At 36.9% G+C, this 18,436-nt stretch overlaps 4 protein-coding genes, 1 long non-coding RNA gene, 2 other non-coding genes and 1 pseudogene across 11 annotated transcripts; 2 read left to right on the top strand and 6 right to left on the bottom strand.

The window, feature by feature from the left end:
* The first annotated feature begins 377 nt into the window (after positions 1-377).
* Positions 378-5,269, top strand: LOC145214462 (histone-lysine N-methyltransferase PRDM9-like). 4 transcript variants are annotated; one of them, XM_080082989.1, is made up of 7 exons: positions 378-438; positions 914-993; positions 1,634-1,710; positions 2,299-2,487; positions 3,018-3,103; positions 3,177-3,373; positions 3,548-5,269. In XM_080082989.1, the coding sequence occupies exons 3-7, from the start codon at positions 1,708-1,710 to the stop codon at positions 4,156-4,158; spliced, it is 1,086 nt and encodes a 361-aa protein (XP_079939115.1). In that variant the 5' UTR covers positions 378-438; positions 914-993; positions 1,634-1,707; the 3' UTR covers positions 4,159-5,269. The 4 variants fall into 4 exon arrangements, with proteins under 4 accessions (XP_079939115.1, XP_079939116.1, XP_079939114.1 ...); XM_080082990.1 differs by lacking the exon at positions 914-993 and having other exon boundaries at positions 385-438; XM_080082988.1 differs by lacking the exon at positions 378-438 and having other exon boundaries at positions 694-993.
* A 126-nt stretch (positions 5,270-5,395) lies between these two features.
* Positions 5,396-7,020, bottom strand: LOC145214463 (dehydrogenase/reductase SDR family member 11-like). Its single transcript, XM_080082991.1, has 3 exons — positions 6,623-7,020; positions 6,061-6,338; positions 5,396-5,818 (listed from the first exon to the last, which is right to left on the bottom strand). The coding sequence occupies exons 1-3, from the start codon at positions 6,938-6,940 to the stop codon at positions 5,650-5,652; spliced, it is 765 nt and encodes a 254-aa protein (XP_079939117.1). The 5' UTR covers positions 6,941-7,020; the 3' UTR covers positions 5,396-5,649.
* A 67-nt stretch (positions 7,021-7,087) lies between these two features.
* Positions 7,088-8,753, bottom strand: LOC145214464 (uncharacterized). Its single transcript, XM_080082993.1, has 4 exons — positions 8,179-8,753; positions 7,999-8,117; positions 7,829-7,920; positions 7,088-7,760 (listed from the first exon to the last, which is right to left on the bottom strand). Exons 1-4 carry the CDS (start codon positions 8,300-8,302, stop codon positions 7,754-7,756), a joined length of 342 nt encoding a protein of 113 aa, XP_079939119.1. The 5' UTR covers positions 8,303-8,753; the 3' UTR covers positions 7,088-7,753.
* Positions 8,754-9,047: 294 nt separating this feature from the next.
* Trnas-gga (transfer RNA serine (anticodon GGA)) lies at positions 9,048-9,121 on the bottom strand. Its single transcript has one exon. It is a non-coding gene; the product is annotated as a tRNA-Ser (tRNA).
* A 281-nt stretch (positions 9,122-9,402) lies between these two features.
* Positions 9,403-9,476, bottom strand: Trnas-gga (transfer RNA serine (anticodon GGA)). Its single transcript has one exon. It is a non-coding gene; the product is annotated as a tRNA-Ser (tRNA).
* A 1,573-nt stretch (positions 9,477-11,049) lies between these two features.
* Positions 11,050-15,197, bottom strand: LOC145214197 (dehydrogenase/reductase SDR family member 11-like). The gene is made up of 4 exons (XM_080082685.1): positions 14,887-15,197; positions 12,403-12,467; positions 11,836-12,113; positions 11,050-11,265 (listed from the first exon to the last, which is right to left on the bottom strand). Exons 1-4 carry the CDS (start codon positions 15,137-15,139, stop codon positions 11,115-11,117), a joined length of 747 nt encoding a protein of 248 aa, XP_079938811.1. The 5' UTR covers positions 15,140-15,197; the 3' UTR covers positions 11,050-11,114.
* Positions 15,198-15,551: 354 nt separating this feature from the next.
* On the bottom strand, positions 15,552-17,624 carry LOC145214196 (dehydrogenase/reductase SDR family member 11-like; annotated as a pseudogene). Its single transcript, XR_013856982.1, has 3 exons — positions 17,307-17,624; positions 16,589-16,867; positions 15,552-16,084 (listed from the first exon to the last, which is right to left on the bottom strand). The product of XR_013856982.1 is annotated as a dehydrogenase/reductase SDR family member 11-like (transcript).
* LOC145214199 (uncharacterized) lies at positions 16,835-18,137 on the top strand. Its single transcript, XR_013856983.1, has 2 exons — positions 16,835-16,894; positions 17,420-18,137. It is a non-coding gene; the product is annotated as an uncharacterized LOC145214199 (long non-coding RNA).
* Positions 18,138-18,436: the final 299 nt, after the last annotated feature.

The raw sequence follows: 18,436 nt of genomic DNA, 5'->3' as shown, positions 1-18,436 counted from the left end.
GATTTGCATTACTTGTTTTTCTGCGCAAAACAATGGCTGGAAATCTAGAAATGTGGCTTTTCTATATATTGCCAACTTATATTTGTTCAAAAGAGGCTATAAATTGGAGCAGCACCCCCAGAAATTTTAGGCACGAGCCGCCACTGCATCTGTGCCACAATTAGATGATGTTGTAGTAGACTTGTTATTATCCGGTTAACCGGATAGTTAAATTCAAAATATCCGTATATATCCGTTATCCGGATAGTGGAATTTTTGATATCCGAACCAACCCTAGTTTATGGTAAGAATAATTGCCGAGTCAGCACCATAAACGCATATGCTCTGTTGCGCCACCTACCAGAAGTTCTCAGGTCGGGGGCCAGCCCAAGCTCAGTGTTGGTACGGTAGATACTTTAACACCAAAAACTAGCGGCACTGGAGTCCGGTTCACTTTAGGTCAAGTGACAAATAGTTTATGAAAGTTTATTACTCACCCACTTGCTGACCGGTCATGTAACCTAAAACCTTATTGAAATAAAGTTTAATTTTCTACCCCAAACTGTTTACATTACCACATAATGATTTGATGACATCTTTTTCTTACTTTGTAGCATTTTTCTTTAGGCCTGGAACCCAATTTGTACTTTTAGCCATGCAGCTATACTTTTTGGTAAAAAATCCTCCAAAACTGGGCCCCCAAAACAATTTTATACAACTTTGTTTTAAGTACATGTTTTATAGGCTTTCTTTTTTATTTTCTAAACTTCCAGGTGACAAATAAAATTGTTTGGGCAAAAAAAATTTTTGGGGTGCAAAAAATACATAGTTTTTTATTACCCCATTCCTGTAGAAACGTTTGGGGTAAAAACGAACAACAAGATATCTGAAAAAAATTAGAAGCTAGCCAAGTGAAGTCTTTTTTGTTTAATAGGTCATAGTTATGGCACAACACAGAACAAAAGGCATTGACACCAAACTTGTAACAAAAAATCTGCAGGAAAGTTTCTAAAGGTTGTTGAAGACTTTTTAACATACGAATTTTACTACTTTTGTTTCAACCTGCAGAACATTGCCTACAAACAAAATCTGAGAATGGTTTATGGTTTATTTTATAGGTAGAGAATAAATACATCCTATGAAAATAAAACCATTTAAAAAAATTTTTTGGTTTGGCTGTGAGGGTATTGTTATTGTTTAACTTCAGCAAATTTTTTTTTACCCCATTTGACTATATGTATGTATTGGTTTGCATATTCCAGAAGATCCGGAAGGTGCTTGGGTGTGTGGTAAAAAACACCAACACATATTATGTCATACCCTGCTTTAAAAAATAGTAAAATGCGTTCTCCAATTATAAATCATTTTAGGTCTTCAAACTATGACCAAGTTTTAAGTTTTGTTGCATGCTGATAATAAGTTTAGTTTTTTTAACCTATAGTGGAATTTATCAACCAAAGTATGTTATCAGATCAAAATGACCCTACTCCTTACATTAATTCCACAGTTACTGATGAGTTACAAAAATTGAACTGTACTATGGGATTATTATACTGTTCCCTTTTCAAATTGTTTTCTGTAATAATCTCCCTGCCTCAATTTCTAAGAATCAAATATGTGTGTTTATATGTAAAATAATCAATCTTTTATTCAGTGTGTACAGAATGTGGTCAGCTTCACATTGGAAGTTGTGGAAATCGTAATCTTGTCAATAACACTATTGTTCCAATGGTAAGTTTATGTAATTTAAATAAGTTTATTTTACTTGTTGACTCTTTGCCTTTTCTGTCAATGCAGAGGTTTCTAAATGTTGTAGTTTGAACATTTATTATTGTTTCCCTTCCATGATGGGGATGTATATTGTTTATGTCCATTTTTTTATTGTATTTGCTGGTTGGTTCAAATTATTCATTCACGCACATCTGTTTTGTTAAAAAAATGGTAGAAAACATTTTTTATACCTTTGCTTCTTTATTTGTCAGACTCAGTATAACCTTGTGGGTTTCCTAGGAGAAGTTTTTCACTATTTAAAAACAGGCCTTGGTAAAAATATCAAAACATTCAAAGTTTGGGTGGAAACTATCTACTATTGTTGCCTTTGGAATTAAAAAATACTCACACCATACTTATAGTGTAACTAATTTGCATTGACTTCGTGATGGGACTCATTTGCTTGGAATATCAAACATGATAGTCATTCAAAGGTTGTATATAGTAAGCTTAAATTATGTCGGTAAATACAAATAAATGGCCACAATTATGATATTTAATGAATGTTTTTTTTTAAATAGCATAAATTATGTTAATTGCATTAACAAGGGCAAGAAAAATCATGCCAGACTAACCTGTCCGAAAGAAATAAACATCCGGCAGTCTGGAGTATTTCCAGATGGCAAAGGTGCTTGGTGCAACAGGGACCTTCCTGCTGATACCACATTTCAACAATATGAAGGATTAATTCATTCAGAAAAGGATTGGGATGGAAGTGCAAATGGATATCTTTGGGTGGTAAATGAATGTATTTTTAAATGACCTAACATTTAAACAGGATTCAAAGATGTTTCGTTAGTCTGTTGGTTTCAATCTTATGATGAGACAATTAGAATCTGCTTAAACTTTGAATTTGTTGTGATTCATCTGCCTTCTAGTCTAGACTTGTAGGTTGCCTTGCAGAAGATTTGTAAACTGGTTTAGTAGTCAGATAGTCTTAGGCAAGTTGGTGGCACATGGCTAATGAAGTTATTTTTCCATTTCTTTGTTTATCATTGCTTCAATATTTTGGTGATAATTTAGGGGTGTCAAAAGTAGAATATTGAATCTTTTGGATTCGAATCCAGTCAGATGTTAGTTGGTCAAATGTTATTAGCCATACCATTGTGTTTAATTTAAACTTTATTCTTTTGCAAACCTTACAAATTTCATCCATGTTTGGGCAAACAGCATCGGTGGAAATAAAAGGATTAGGCTATATCTTGAGTCGGATTAAGGCTTAGTTTAATTTGTAAACAGGATACACATGTGAACTGACTTATTTTTAGATGTACGAGAAAGGAACATTTTCCCATTATATTGACGGAAGTGATGTTAGATACAGCAACTGGCTTCGATACATTAGGCTTGCAAGGTAGAACAAATACTGTTTAACTTTGGCATGAATATTATTTAGTAACAAAGTAATGCTTTACCTATTGTTCAAGGAAAGAAGAAGAACATAATGTTTCTGTTGTTCAACATATTAATCAATTAGATTTTCAATTGTGCAAACCGGTTAAAAAAGGTGATGAGTTGTTGGCTTGGTATGGAAAACATTATGCAGAACATCTTGGAATTCCGACTGAATACAAACAAAAAATTGCTGAAAACAAAAAACTTTTAAAGCCACAAATTTGCTTGGGTACGTTGTTTATGGTAGCTGTTAAAAACTGAGGTTATGTAATGTAAAACATTTTGCTGGAAAAAATGAATATTTTGTCGTTTATAGCGCTTACAGCGATTTATTGCTATTGCGCTAGTTCAAGGATTGTGACGTAACAAAATATGTTTGTTTTGTTGTTTGTTTGTTTAACAGACGATTATTCTTCGTGCAAGAAATGCGACAAAATGTTCATCAACGATGTCGCTTTGAATAGACACATGAAGTGGAAACATCCCGATCGTTCGGTTGTGAAACGACACAAATGTCCCTGGTGTGATTATTCAACTGATTTAGTGGTGAACTTAAAAGTCCACGAACGGACGCACACAAATGAAAAACCTTTTCAATGCGAAATTTGCCAGAAAAGATTTTCACGTTTACACCACCTGAAGACACACGCTCTAATCCACAGTGGTGTTAAACCTCACAAATGTAAAGTTTGTGGGAAATGTTTTACCCTGCTTGGCAACTTGCAAAGACATCATAAAACTGTCCATGAAAAGTCTTCGGAATATTTGTGTCAGATCTGTGGTGAAAAGTTTGGACGAGCTGATCAACTTAAAACCCACATTCGTATTCACACAGGTGAAAAACCTTACTCATGTAAATATTGTGAGAAATGTTTTGGACGAGCTGGTAACCTTACAAAACACATTCGGATTCACACAGGTGAAAAACCTTACTCGTGTAAATATTGTGAGAAAAAGTTTAAGAATTCCAGCCACGTTCAATCACATGAACGCACCCACAATAAAACCCACTGAATATTTTTCATGCACATTTAAATCCGATTGTTTTTGTTTCTACAAAACTGTTTCAGACTAAACATAACAAAACATTTCTAAGCATTGATTTTCTTCATTTGATTTTCTTCGTTTTTCTTCGGATCACATAAATTTGAAACCATGTCGCCTAAACTGAAAACACTTCATTAGGATTACAGTAAGCAGGGATTCGATTTTTGTTTGCCAATTCTTTTCGAATGATAATTGAAGAAAAAACAACCTTGGTCGGGTTTTATGTATGTCCTACACAACAAAACTTTTTATAAAACCTTGCTGACTTCCTAAGAAAACCAACTAATAATTTTAACAAGAAAAACATAATAAACTGTAGAATAAAACACAAATTAATACTCGTTATAATATAACGGTTATATATTGTGTGTGCATGCCAGTGGTGTACATGAGCAGAGTACCGCAGTTTATGTTTTTATAACATTAGCCAGATCCGGGGTCCATGCTGGTTTCATTCTTGTTATGTTTAAACATAAAAAAACATGTTGACGTTCTTTACAGGATTTAATTATATTAAATGTTCAGATTCGTTGAGTTGTTGGCTTGGAATCTCCACTGAATCAAAAAGAATAATGCTAAAATAAGAACAACATTGAGTTCATAAATTTACAACCCCAAAGTCCACATTTTAAAACACACTGATAAAGGATGTTTCATGGTCAATGATCTGAGAAGCTAAAATATTTAAAACCTTTAACCACTAAATGCATATTTGATTTTACATTCTTTCCAGATGTTTTTTTTTTGTATTATATTTTTGTAAAAACTTGTTAGCTTTTATGTATTTACCTGATTTCATGTTCATTCGATGGTATTTGTGATGTGATTATTGTACATTGTCAGATTGTTTTTTTTTTATTGTGCATCTTTACATGTAATGTGTTACACCATTATGTTATAACTAAAAGTATCGGCTTGTGTTTACATTTTTTACTTGTTTATTAACATACTTTTTTTTCCAAATAACTAAAGATTGCTAAAATTTGGTAATTTTGGTGAAATTATTTGGCTTTTTGTGTTCGCACTGATCTTCACTGCTATGTTTTTTATTCAAATGCAGTAAAATTCTATTTCCAGACATGCAAATGTAATTTTTGAAGTGTGTGACTGACTTGTGGTTGCTTGGCTGCAAATTTCATGAACTTGCACTCGATAACAAGCAATTCAAGAGTATATATGTCATGAGGAAACTTGAGCAACACAATTTAGACAAATCTTGTTTATTGCATAACCCGTACAATTACATTAAGATCTTTTGCCGAAAGCCTTTTAGGCAAAATCTTATTCTATTTGATTACATCATAAAGTTTGACAAATTAGTTGTCCAACTAACCTGATTTGCGTGTTACACAAAAATGATCACAAAACCAAACAATTCTGTTCGAAACCTTTCCATAATTAACATTTTGTCATAGAACTATATTAGTTTCAAATCTGAGCAAAAAATTAGCCTAAGAACTATTTTGCAAAATCAACTGATTTTTGTCCAGTTGGAGTAACAATCATTTCATTAACATTTACATGTGCTGGTGCAGATAACACATGGACAACTGTGTTTGCAATATCTTCAGCATTAAGGCAAGGATTTGTTCCATAAATTCTTTTTCCTTGCTCTTCTCCATAGGCCCTGCAAACCACATTGCATTCAAATTCTTTAAACACTAACACATTTAATAAATCAAACCATTCTTCTTGAAGATTACAATAGTAGGTAAGTATTTCGAAAAAACTCTGGGTACAAATGGTTTTTAATGTGATTAAACTTAAGTTAATTGGCATTGGATAATCTGGATCTTCGCCTTACCTGGATAATCATTTTTTTTTACCAAACAGGTTAACTGAAATTTACTGTGTTATTAACTGATTTACCTTTTCGCAAATTCTGTTGAGACCAGCCCAGGTGCAAGTAGGGTTGATCGAATGTGAGACTTCTCTGCATTTAATTCCATCCTTAAACCTTCAGTCAAAGCTCGACCTGCAAACTTTGATGCAGCATAAAGAGGTTTGTCTCCAACTTTGTAGCTGACTACACTGCCGAAATTGATAATGTGACCATCATCAACACCTCCATGTTTCATTAATTTAACTGCTTCCCTCATGCAGATGCACATCCCAATCACATTGACATCAAATACTTGTTTCCAATCCTACATACAAATGAAATCCATACAAATATTTCTACTTTAAGAAAAAAATTAAGCACTTGGGCCTTTAATGAGCATTTTGCTTGTTTATGATGATGTAATTAGCTTGATTATTGGAAGCAACAACAAAACAATGGCTAACAGGTTGTAAGTTTCATAACATCAACTTTGTTTGAGTCCTATCGTAAACAAACAAACTCATATTTAAGGTTGTTATTCTACAATTTAACCAATAAATTTAAGACTAAAACTACTAACTCCACAAAATCAAGAAAAAGATGTATCACCTGTGTGTTTCCTGTCAATATGTGGCTGTTTTTGGCCATTGCAGCATTATTGATGCAGGCATGAAGTACTCCAAACTTTTGTCTGGTAAAATCAAACATTTTTAGGATATCCTGTTCTTTTGTGAGATCACATTTGTATGGAAAAACTTCTCCTGGGCCTTTGCTATTCAGTTCTAAAGCATTTTCATTGAGTTGTTCCAGATTCCTTGCACAAGGTACAACCTTCATTCCATGTTCAACCAATTTCTGAACTATTGCCTTCCCTATCCCCACAGAACCTCCAGTTACTATGGCAACCTTGCCATTCCACCTTTCCATAATTTAGGCTTAATATATAGGTAATATTTTTCTAATAGCTACACAGAAGTTAATTCAATTTATTTTGTTTTAAGCTTTGCTGTAGATAACAAAATAAAGTGATGCAACCATGAGCTTTTGCAAAGTTTAATTTTCACAATATTTAATGGCCATTAAACACTTCATTACAGCACATTGTTTCTCTACAGTTAAGCACATAAATGCTCCCTGCCATTTTTAACATGAACAGACTTTGTGCAAATATTTGTTTTGTCAGGCTTTGCTGAGTAATGGTTTGCAAATCATGATGCTTCAATGAGGATTTTTTTGATTTTCTGCTAATGATGAATGTGGTTCATGCTTTTATCATCGGTACATAAAAAAGTTTATTTTGTTTCAATACATTTTTGTATTGCATGATAATGTTTGTTTACATCCTGCATAATTTTGTTTACATTGATTCACATTTCGCACAATTTACATTTGTTCTTTCATTACTGCTTTTATTTTGATTTTGTGGACATGCTTTGTCACAGCCTTTTACATACACATTTCAGTTAATTGCAATTTAAATGCATAAATTTGTTTCACAAAATGGATATGTGATTGACCATAATCTTGGTCATAACAAATATGTTTTACACTACAATAATCATAATGCTTGTTATGCTGGCCTGATTAGAATTTCAGTAATTTTCATACATGCTGTTGTTCTGTTGCGATTTTACAGTTACACAGCGATACAACTTTAGTCGCAACAGTTCCAAGAAGAAAAACCTCTCATTGCACACATTTCTAGGTGTTGAAAATTTTGTCCCCAACCTCTTTCCACTCTTACATTCTGAAAAATTTTCTAGGGGTGATATGTTCCTCTCTAGAGCAAAAAAAAAAACAAGTAGGGTTTTATACCTCGTATCGGGTTGCTGCCTTGTTGTTGTAGAGCTTGGCAGGTGCGTTTGGAAACTAGTTTTAGGCCAACCAGTGTAAAGCACGAACATCAGCTGTAAATGCCTTCACCTTATCTGACGGTTTTTTGCTGGAAACCGGCATATTGTCTTCTCCGAATTATACATACATACTTGTTGACCCGGTGATTGAACTTCGCATGTTTGTGACAAATTGTTCATTTGATTAAGAATGTGTTGTATGGGCAAACATGGCTGACCCTCGGTCTGTAATGAATTGAAGTAGGTAATTTCTGCAATAAAATGTCCTGAATCAGTTGAACGTATGGGTCATTTAAAGATCGTCTATCTTACCTTGTTGGGAGAAAGTCGTGTTTATATCATGCAACGGCGATATAACAGTACTTTTTGATACTATCCAACACTTTCCTAATGCATATGCATTGTCGACAAGGCAGTTTTTTGGTTCTTTCAACATGCTGACGTAAAGTGTGTAGTTTTTACTCAGTGGTCATAAATGTGAGGATCATACAGTTGAGCAGGAACCTGCTGTGTCCTCTCTTGGTTGTTGAGTGACAGGTCGTTTGCCTAACGCAATATAGGTAGCCGAAAGACCTTTCTTTATCAATTTTTCCAAAGCTTTAACATTAGATTGTTTAGCCTTTATAGCTAGTGCATGCGCTTGTTAATCAATTCGAAGTTGTTTCTTCATTTGTTTCGTAAAATCACGTGATTTATTCAACGCTTTTACATGATTGGCATTAGCTGGACGTAAATGTGCTATTTCAGTATTTAGCCATTCTATTTCAGTTAATTTCGCATGTGCGGCGTCGCTTTTGTTTTTCGAAGCGTTTTCGACCGGGGTCGCTTGCACAATTACTTTAATTCACACAACAAATATTTGAACATTTGGTACACTGAACACGATAACAAAGATTAAGTCTGTCGAATTAGATCTTTGTGTGCTAATATTAGTTTAAATAGAAGTTAAACTATTTTAGCAGAGCAATACCTCCAAATGCATACCATAATTTGCACACCACCATCTAATTTTTATACAAGTTATGATTCGACACACAGGGCAAAAATGGCAAATTTTATCTGATTACATAACTAATATGAAAACAAATCACAGTACGCCAGACCCATTGAAGGCGCCATACCGAATCAGCCGGTCACCAAGCATTCACCACCATATGGCAAGGCGTAGGCTAGAAAAATCTAGCCTGCGGTGGGATTCGAACCCACGACAGGAGTCTTTCCGGGACTCGCGCTCTACCAACTGAGCTACACAGGCCCAGTGGAGAATCCGCCGAAAGTCGAATCACAAGCACCGTTGCCTGCCCCGTATGCTGCACATGTCAGCTTCGTAGTAGGGGATCGCCAGATTGACCAGTATCAGTTAAGATGAACATAAATTCATAACTGGGATCAGCCCTGAAGCGTCTATGCAGACCAGCGATCACGGCACACTCATATACAAATCACAGTACGCCAGGCCCATTGAAGGCGCCATACCGAATCAGCCGGTCACCAAGCATTCACCACCATATGGCAAGGCGTAGGCTAGAAAAATCTAGCCTGCGGTGGGATTCGGACCCACGACAGGAGTCTTTCCGGGACTCGCGCTCTACCAACTGAGCTACACAGGCCCAGTGGAGAATCCGCCGAAAGTCGAATAATATGAAAACAATCCGTAATATTAACAACACATCTAAGATTATACCAGCACAGGGCTTCAACAAGGGCTCAGCAAACTGTTAGTCTTTGCTTCAGTCTTAATATAACCTAGCCTATACCAACCCTGAACATAAAACATCTGCCCCGATGCAGCTGAGGCGAGGCGCTAATAGGCCTCTCCCCAGTTTGCGTCGTAGGTTTCTTTTTTACACTATAAAAAGAGAATACATGCGAATAAAAGTTGCGAGAAAATATACATCAATCATTTATTTTTTAAATGCATGGTTCGAGTTTATTTAACAACGGAAATGAACATGACATCCTGCTTTCTGTCGGCAAAACATACAGCGTGCAATTTCAAATGTGATCAAATTTCATAGGAAACGGGTATTAGTTTCTGTCTGTGTTGCAATCACACCATGTTGGATTTTGCAATATCACACTTAAATGGATTTGTTATTAACCGGATTCACCTTTGTCTGGCAAAAGTAGGTTAGCAAAGGTTAAATAACTTAGCAGTTAGTCCATGTAAAGAATAATAGTTTACCATGTTATATTTCTGCATTTCTAAGACAACCGGTACCCACTTAGTACAGTACGTCTGTAACTACAAATCCAGGACAAATGTTTGTTGAGCGAATGTGTGATTTCTCAGCACGTTCCATTCCTAGTTCTTCAGTCAGTGCATGAAGGGCAAATTTGGTTCCAGAGTAAATAGGTTTGTTGCCAATTGTGTGACCAGCTAAGCTTCCAATGTTGATAACGTGGCCATTAACCACACCACAGTTTTTCATCAGATTTACATTTCCGTGTGCGATTCCCGTGTACAAACACTTAATCCGATAACATTAAGATTAAACATGTATTTGCCAATCCTGAAATTGCTTTTTTATACTATTTTTACTTAATACTTTCATCAAGGGAAGAAGAAGAACGTAATGTTACTGTTTTTCAACTTAATAGACAATTATCTTTTCAATTGTCCAAACCGCTTAAAAAAGGTATTGGGTTGGTATTGAAAACAATATGCAGAACATCAAGGAATATCGATTAAGAAAAAAAGAAAGATGCTTGCAGCATGCTACTTAGCCATTTATGCTTGTGGGCTCCGCTCTGTACTTTGATTACTCTTTGCCCCAAGGGTAATTTGTATCCTTGCATAGTTTAATTACAGTCCTTAGTTCAGCTTAAAATCTCTTTTTTTCTTGTATCTTTTCTCACCTGTAGTTTTCGCGTTTAGTTGACATATTAACTTCTATTTTAGATTACACTTGACTCGTAGTTTCTTGGCTGCAAGTTTCGTAGACATTGTACTTAAACACAACCTTGGAATTATAAGGTATTTATGTTAAAAGAAACTTAGGCAACGCAATTGGGACAACATACAATTCAATCAAGATCTTAAGCCCAACGCTATTTAAGCGAAATCTTATTCTAATTGATTACATTATAACGCTTAACAAACTACTTGTGCAACTGACCCGATTTGCCTGTTACACAAACATGATCACAAAACCAACAAAGTTTGTCAAAAAACTATATCAGTTTCAAATCTGAGCAAAGTGTTATTGCTGGTTTTTATTTTCGACAGAAAAAATTTGGCCTCTGAACTATTTTTGCTCGGTTGGAGTAACAATCATTTTATTAACATTGACATGTGATGGTGCTGATAGCACATGGACAATTGTGTTTGCAACATCTTCAGCATTAAGGCATGGATTTGTTCTATAAATTCTTTTCCCTTGCTCTTCACCGCAGGCCCTGCAAAACAAACAATACATATTGTGATTAAACGCTTAGTACAGAAAACTATTAAAAAAATCAATTATGAAATGCTAGTTGGAAAGACAAACAAATCGAACAATGCTTCGTAAACATTACAATAGCATGTAAGCCAGTGGTGTGATTCGAATTTTTGTCAGCCAGTTATATCACAAAAGTCATATTTTTTAGCTGTTTCTGTTACAAAAAGTCCTTTGACAGTAACCAGTAATGCTAACTGGTTTGGTGATCTCATAAAATTTCATAAGACGGTTCTGTAGAACCGGTGCGAACTGGCTGAATCCCGAAATTGCATGTATGTATATTGAATTCTTTAAAAAAGCCTTATTGTAAAAATCCACAAAATTGCATATGCAGCAAACTTTGGTTAAACCAGATTCGGTTATTCACTTAATTCAGGCAAAATTCGGGGTACAAATGATTTTTAATGTGATTAGGCCTAAACTTATCGCCATCGGTTAATCTGGATCTTCACCTAATCTGGGCAATTTTTTGGTGTGCAAACAGGTCCAGATTAACCATGGTTTACTGTGTTATAAACTATTTCACCTTTTTGCGAATTCTGTGGAAACCAGCCCAGGTGCAAGTAGAGTTGATCGGATGTGAGACTTCTCTGCGTTTAATTCCATCCTTAAGCCTTCTGTTAAAGCTCGAACAGCAAACTTTGATGCAGAATAAAGGGGTTTGTCTCCAACCTTGTATCCAACTACACTGCCTATATTGATAATGTGACCATCATCAACTCCGCCGTGTTTCATTAATTTGACTGCTTCCCTCATGCAGATGCACATCCCAATCACATTGACATTAAATATTTGTTTCCAGTCCTTCACAAAAATGAAATTTAGGCTACAGATACTAATAAATCCTCAAAATACTTATAATAACTTGGGTCTCTAAGCAGCATTTTACTTGTATCATTCTCATTTATTTAGTTTGATTATTGGATGGAAACAAGTATAAAAAGCAAGGTATTACTTCCATAACATGAACTTTGTTGAAGTGAATCATAAACAAACAAACTCGTATTAAGAATGAAGTTTTACAGTTTGCCCAATAAAGTTAATGTTCAGAAAACAAATCACAATCTTTAACCCAACAAATCAAAAGTCATACCTGTGTGTTTCCTGTCAAAATACGGGTGTTCTTTGCTATACCAGCATTGTTGATGCAAGCATGAAGCACCCTGTAGCGAGGTGTTTATTCGAGGTACATCGTAATAGAATGACACAACTTGCGAATACGCCGCATAAGACGAGAGTCAGAGAAAGAAGGCAATCTGTCCGGTTCGCTGTAGTATGAACGCACACGATAACGGTAGTGAGAGAGGCCGCTACATGACCCCCCTCCAGAAACGGACATAATAAAATTAACACATAAAACGCGACGGAGTGCGAATTTGACGCGTGCGCGTGTGTTGGCCCGAAGGTAAAGTTTCTGGCTGGTGACCTGGTGGATCCGCCAGGGCAGGAACGGGTTCGGGTGGAACCGTATCGGGCGGTGCTGAAGTATGCGATTCCTTCTCGGATGGCACCGGTTGTGTCGGCGTTGGTTGGCGCGCGGAATTGGGAGGGCGACCACGGCGTGGGGGTTGGGCCACTTGTACCAGCTGCATAGGATCGACATGCGCCGGCTTAAGACGGTCGATGGAAACGAGCTGGTTGCTTTCGCCGATGGAAAGCGTGAAACCCTTGCTGCCTCGATCAATGACGCAAAAAGGGCCATCGTAAGGTGGCGTAAGCGGGGGTCTGTGGCCTTCTTTCCGTACGAAAACGTACGGAGTGGAGGCCAATGCTGCGGGGACCATTGTGCGGACAGGACCGTGACGTGACATTGGAGTCGGTACAAGTTGACGCACCGTAGCCTTCAACGATGGAAGAACCGTTTGGGGTGAAAGCTCGTGATGTTCTGGGCGGAAAAAATCGCCTGGAACGGTGATGGCAGAGCCGTAAACAAGTTCGGCCGATGAAGCCTGCAGGTCTTCCTTTGGAGCTGTGCAGATTCCAAGCATGACCCATGGTAGTTCGTCGACCCAATTGGGGCCCGTTAGACGTGCCATGAGTGCACTTTTCATGTGGCGATGAAATCGTTCCGCCAGGCCATTAGCTTGACGATGGAACGAGGTTGTGCGGTGCAGTTGAACACCAAGAAGCTGGGTGAAAACCGTCCATAGATGGGAGGTAAACTGGGGGCCGCGATCTGATGATATGTCAGCAGGAACCCCAAAACGGGATACCCAATGGAAAGCAAATGCGCGTGCACACGTTATGGTGGTAGAATCAGGCATAGGAATTGCTTCTGGCCAACGAGTAAAACGGTCGACCAAGGTAAGGAGGTATCTGTTACCCTGCGAAGGTGCATGCGGTCCAACAATGTCGACGTTGAGATGCTGAAAGCGTGCATAGCAGGGCGGGTAGCTTGCTAGAGGCGCACGGACGTGGCGTTGGACTTTTGCCTCCTGACAGCGGACACACTGTTTTGCCCAAAGGCCAACTTGGCGTTTTAAGCCGTGCCAAACAAACTTTGAAGCGACAAGTTTGCGTGTTGACCGTATGGATGGGTGCGAAAGCCGTGTACAATGTCAAAAACTTTGCGTTGCCATGAAGTTGGGACAATTGGACGAGGCGATCCAGAGGAAACGTCACAAAGGTTTGTAGTTCCAGATGGATCAACCAGTATGTCCTCTAGCTTAAGGTTAGTGACAGCGGTATGATATGCTTGAACCTCCGGAGCGACCTGCGCAGCTGCCAGTGCCGAATAATCCAAGTCAAGTGGGAGTCGAACAGCATCAATGGAACCGCGGGAGAGCGCGTCGGCCACGTGGTTTTGTTTGCCTTCGATGTGGCGCACATCTGTGGTAAACTCAGAAATGGCGGTTAAATGACGTTGTTGGCGTGCTGACCACGGAGCGGACACTTTGGTGAAAGCAAAGGTCAGAGGCTTGTGATCGGTATAGGCGGTAAACACGCGACCTTCCAAAAAATAGCGAAAATGACGAATGGCGAGATGCAAAGCGAGCAGTTCCCTGTCAAAAGCGCTGTATTTGAGCTCCGGTGGTCGCAGGCGTTTGCTAAAAAATGCCAATGGTCGCCAGGCATTATTGATAAATTTCTGGAGAACAGCCCCGATGGAATGCTGTGATGCATCGCTAGTCACATCAGTCGGTGCATCAGGCAAGGGATGGTGCAACAGCGTGGCGTTCGCTAGGGCGGTTTTCTAGCAGGTCTATAAGACGATTGGCTGTGTCCTGATCCAGAGCCGAAACGACATAATAGTACTTCGTTAGATCTCCTTAATGCTTTTTAGACCGAACTGTGCCTCCGCTTGCTGAAACCAAACTCGTGGCTGAGCTGTCCCAAACGTAGGTAACTTTACTGCTACTGCATTCTCTGAGTTTGTGGCTTCTGTCATATTGCAAAAATAACGTTTTTGCACGCTTGGGGTCACCAAATGTAGCGAGGTGTTTATTCGAGGTACATCGTAATAGAATGACACAACTTGCGAATACGCCGCATAAGACGAGAGTCAGAGAAAGAAGGCAATCTGTCCGGTTTGCTGTAGTATGAACGCACACGATAACTGTAGTGAGAGAGGCCGCTACAACACCGAACTTTTGCCGGATGAAATCAAACATTTTTAAGACTTCCTCTTCTTTTGTGAGATCACATCTGTATGGAAAAACTTCTCCTGAGCCTTTGCTATTCAGTTCCAAAGCAATTTCATTTAGTTGTTCCAGATTCCTTGCACAAGATACAACTTTCATTCCATGTTCAACCAATTTCTGAACAATTGCCTTCCCTATCCCCACAGAACCTCCAGTTACTATAGCAACCTTGCCATTCCACCTTTCCATGTTTAGGCTTATAGTATATAGGTAATATTTTTCTAATAGCTACACAGAAGTTTATTCAACTTATTTGGTTGTAAGCTTTGCTGTAGATACTAAAATAAAGTTATGCCACCATAAGGTTCTGTGAAGTTTAATTTTCACAATATTTATTGATGATTAAACTATTTATTACACCACATGTATTCTTTATAGTTAAGTGCACAAATGTTCCCTGGCATTTTTGCTGTGAACAGACTTTGTACAAATATTTGTTTTGTCTGGACTTTGCTGAGTAATGGTTTTCAAACCATGATGCTTCAATGTGGACTTCCTTTATTTCTGGTTATCATTGGTTTGCACAAAAATTGTGTTTTGTTGCAATAGATTTTCGTATTGCTTAATAATGTTTGTTTACATTCTGTAGATTTATTTTAAATTTAAGCACATTTTGTATATTTCACACCTTTCCATATATTCCTGCTTTTATTTTAGTTTTATGGACATGCTTGGTCAAAAGATTATTTAAAACCAAACAACTGTTGGATACAGTATGTTTAACAAAAACAACAGCAAGATACTTAAGTAAGTTACACCAAAACATATCCAGGTTTTTATTTGATTTGATTTTTTTAAATATTGCATGCTCTTACAATGTAACATGTTTTTAACACAACAAGTATGAAACAATCAACCTTATTGCATACAAATCCAATTAATTGCATTTTCTGATTAAATGCATCTTATTGTTTGGCAAAATGGATATGTGATTACTATAATCTTTGCCATAACACATATATTTTACATAACAATGATCACAAAGCTTGTTCAGTTGGCCTGATTAGAATTTCGTTAATTTCCACACGTGCTGGTGTTCCAAGAACAAAAACCACACAGTCAGCTATATCCTCTGATTGCAGGCATTCCATGCTGTTGAAAATTTTGTCACCAACTTCTTTACACTTGTACATTCTAAAAAAAATTAAAATCTTATGTTTTGTTTCTATTTTGCTATATAATGCTGAAAAGTGACTAAAACTACCAGGGATAAAACTTTTATTTTTTGTTAAATGATTGTGTATTTCAGTTTAGAATAACAAATTTGCAAGTGCTACATACAGGTAGAAGACTTTCTACATCTAATAAGGAATATTTGATGACAGATGCCATGATTGAGTGTGGCAGGTGTCATAATAGAAACCTGTCCTTGAATGAGTTCTTTTATGGTCCATGTGAAGTATGGTTCACCATACTATATTTCAGTGGTGGGATTCAGCTTGTTCGCACCAGTTCTGTAGAACCTCCCCACTAAATTTTATGAGATCAGCGAACTGGTTAGCATTACCGGCTACTGTCAATGGACTTTATGTAACAGAACCGGATGAATAATTGACTTTTGTGATAGAAACAGCTGACAAAAAATTTGAATCTCATCGTTGCTATATTTAAGCCAATTCTAAAACTACCAGTACCTACTTGTAAAGTAAGTCTGTTACTACAAATCCAGGACAAATAATTCGTTGAGCGAATGTGTGATTTTTCAGCACGGAGTTCCATTCTTAGTCCTTCGGTCAGTGCATGAAGTGCAAATTTTGTTCCAGAGTAAATAGGTTTGTTGCTCACTTTGTGACCAGCTAGACTTCCAATGTTAAAAACATGACCATCATCAACGCCGCTTATTTTCATCAGTTTTACAGATTCTCGTGTACAGACACTTAGTCCTATAACATTGAGATCAAACATGTATTGCCAGTCCTACAACAAAATGGTCATTATAAATTGGTGTGTATATATGTGAACTGTGACTGTAGACCAGTGATTCTCAAACTGTGTGCCCCAAGAGATTTTCAAAAAAATTCTATTTTTTCCCCTACATTATCTCATGTTTTAGGATTTCATGACAACATACTGGTGCTTCAATGCTCATATTTTGATTATTGGTAATGAAAGCATCCTTACCCACCATAATAAAGTTTAAAATTAACACTCATTAAACAACTTTTGTTATGCTTATTTGTGATGTGTCCTGTTGAATGAAATTTTAGCTCTTTAATGTGCTGCATGCTTTAAAAGGTTTGAGAACCACTGCTGTAGACATAGGCCTTAAAATCTGTTTAATTGCATGGGAATTATGAATTTAATAATAATAAAATTGTTAAAAATGCATCCAGTTGAAAGCATATGGAAACTATACCTCCGTTTTTCCATGTAGAACTGATGTCTCAAATGACATTGCAGCATTATTGACACAAACATGAAGAGTTCCAAACTTTTCTTTGATGAACTCAAACATGTTTAATATTTCAGGTTCTTTTGAAATGTCACATTTGTATGGAACCATTTCTCCGGGGCCTTTTGAGTTGACTTCTGCAGCAACCTTGGTCAGAAGTTCCATATTTCTTGCACAGGCCACAACTTTCATTCCATTGTAAACTAACTTTTGTACAATTGCTTTTCCGATGCCCTCAGATCCACCAGTTACCATAGCAACTTTGCCATTCCAGCGTTCCATTTTTTTATTATCGATTCAGCACAACATGCAACTTTCAACAAATATATGCCTACGAAAACATTGCAATAATTGTTGACATCCTGTACCTCTTTTACTTTGTTGTCCTTTTTAGTCTTTAACTCCATATCATATTTTGAAGTAACATTGAATATGTTTTCAAAAAAGGTTTGTTTTTATTTTCATTTTCCATTTCTCCATTGATTTTTTACAACAAGTGACAGTAAAGTAACCAATCAATGTTATCACTAAACACAACAGGCTGAACTAAAGAAAAAATATCAAACAGAGTACACATAAAATGGAACAAATGCTCAAAAACCTTTGTAAAAAAAGATTTTTACGCATATTATTGATTAAATTCTTAAATACAGCCTCAGTAAGTACCACTCCTCAAGCACAAAGGCTAAACTTTGCAGCAATGAAAGACAATATTTACTTTGTCAGGTTTTGTTTGTACTTGTGCCGCCAAACATTGATGTCAATAACTATCCACGATTACAAATTGTTTGGTAACATCTTGTACTTCAACTTTAAAATCTTATCTCGCACTACTTAAACAAATGTGACAAACAAACCAAAATTCAAAAATGTAAGTAGCATAGGAAAGCAAGGTAGAGTAATTAATGCATAAACTGAAAGTACAAGTATAAATAAATTTATATTTTAGTGAGCTTTGTTGTTCTGTGATTATTGTTACCGTATTTTACGGACCATAAAGCGCACCCGATTATAAGGCGCACTGTCAATAAATTGCTTTGATTAGTTTTTTGTTCATACATAAGGCGCACCGGTCTATAGAACGCAACGTATTT

The sequence above is a fragment of the Phallusia mammillata genome, chromosome 2 (assembly GCF_965637545.1).
Source record: "Phallusia mammillata chromosome 2, kaPhaMamm4.hap1.1, whole genome shotgun sequence".
NCBI classification, from domain to species: Eukaryota; Metazoa; Chordata; class Ascidiacea; order Phlebobranchia; family Ascidiidae; genus Phallusia; species Phallusia mammillata.
Note: the sequence above shows the minus strand (reverse complement) of the source record. Positions and strands in the feature narration are given on the sequence as shown.

Coding starts and splice junctions, on each gene's coding strand:
- LOC145214462 (XM_080082987.1), top strand. Junction 1,711..2,298: donor ATAACACTATTGTTCCAATG/GTAAGTTTATGT, acceptor TGCATTAACAAG/GGCAAGAAAAATCATGCCAG. Junction 3,374..3,547: donor AAAGCCACAAATTTGCTTGG/GTACGTTGTTTA, acceptor TTTGTTTAACAG/ACGATTATTCTTCGTGCAAG.
- LOC145214463 (XM_080082991.1), bottom strand. CDS start 6,940: ATGGAAAGGTGGAATGGCAAGGTTGCCATAGTAACTGGAGGTTCTGTG. Junction 6,339..6,622: donor TATTGACAGGAAACACACAG/GTGATACATCTT, acceptor ATTTGTATGTAG/GATTGGAAACAAGTATTTGA. Junction 5,819..6,060: donor TCAACAGAATTTGCGAAAAG/GTAAATCAGTTA, acceptor TGTGGTTTGCAG/GGCCTATGGAGAAGAGCAAG.
- LOC145214464 (XM_080082993.1), bottom strand. CDS start 8,302: ATGTTGAAAGAACCAAAAAACTGCCTTGTCGACAATGCATATGCATTA. Junction 8,118..8,178: donor CACGACTTTCTCCCAACAAG/GTAAGATAGACG, acceptor ATTTTATTGCAG/AAATTACCTACTTCAATTCA. Junction 7,921..7,998: donor TTCAATCACCGGGTCAACAA/GTATGTATGTAT, acceptor AGGCATTTACAG/CTGATGTTCGTGCTTTACAC.
- LOC145214197 (XM_080082685.1), bottom strand. CDS start 15,139: ATGGAAAGGTGGAATGGCAAGGTTGCTATAGTAACTGGAGGTTCTGTG. Junction 12,468..14,886: donor CCGGCAAAAGTTCGGTGTTG/TAGCGGCCTCTC, acceptor GCTACAGGGTGC/TTCATGCTTGCATCAACAAT. Junction 12,114..12,402: donor TTTTGACAGGAAACACACAG/GTATGACTTTTG, acceptor ATTTTTGTGAAG/GACTGGAAACAAATATTTAA.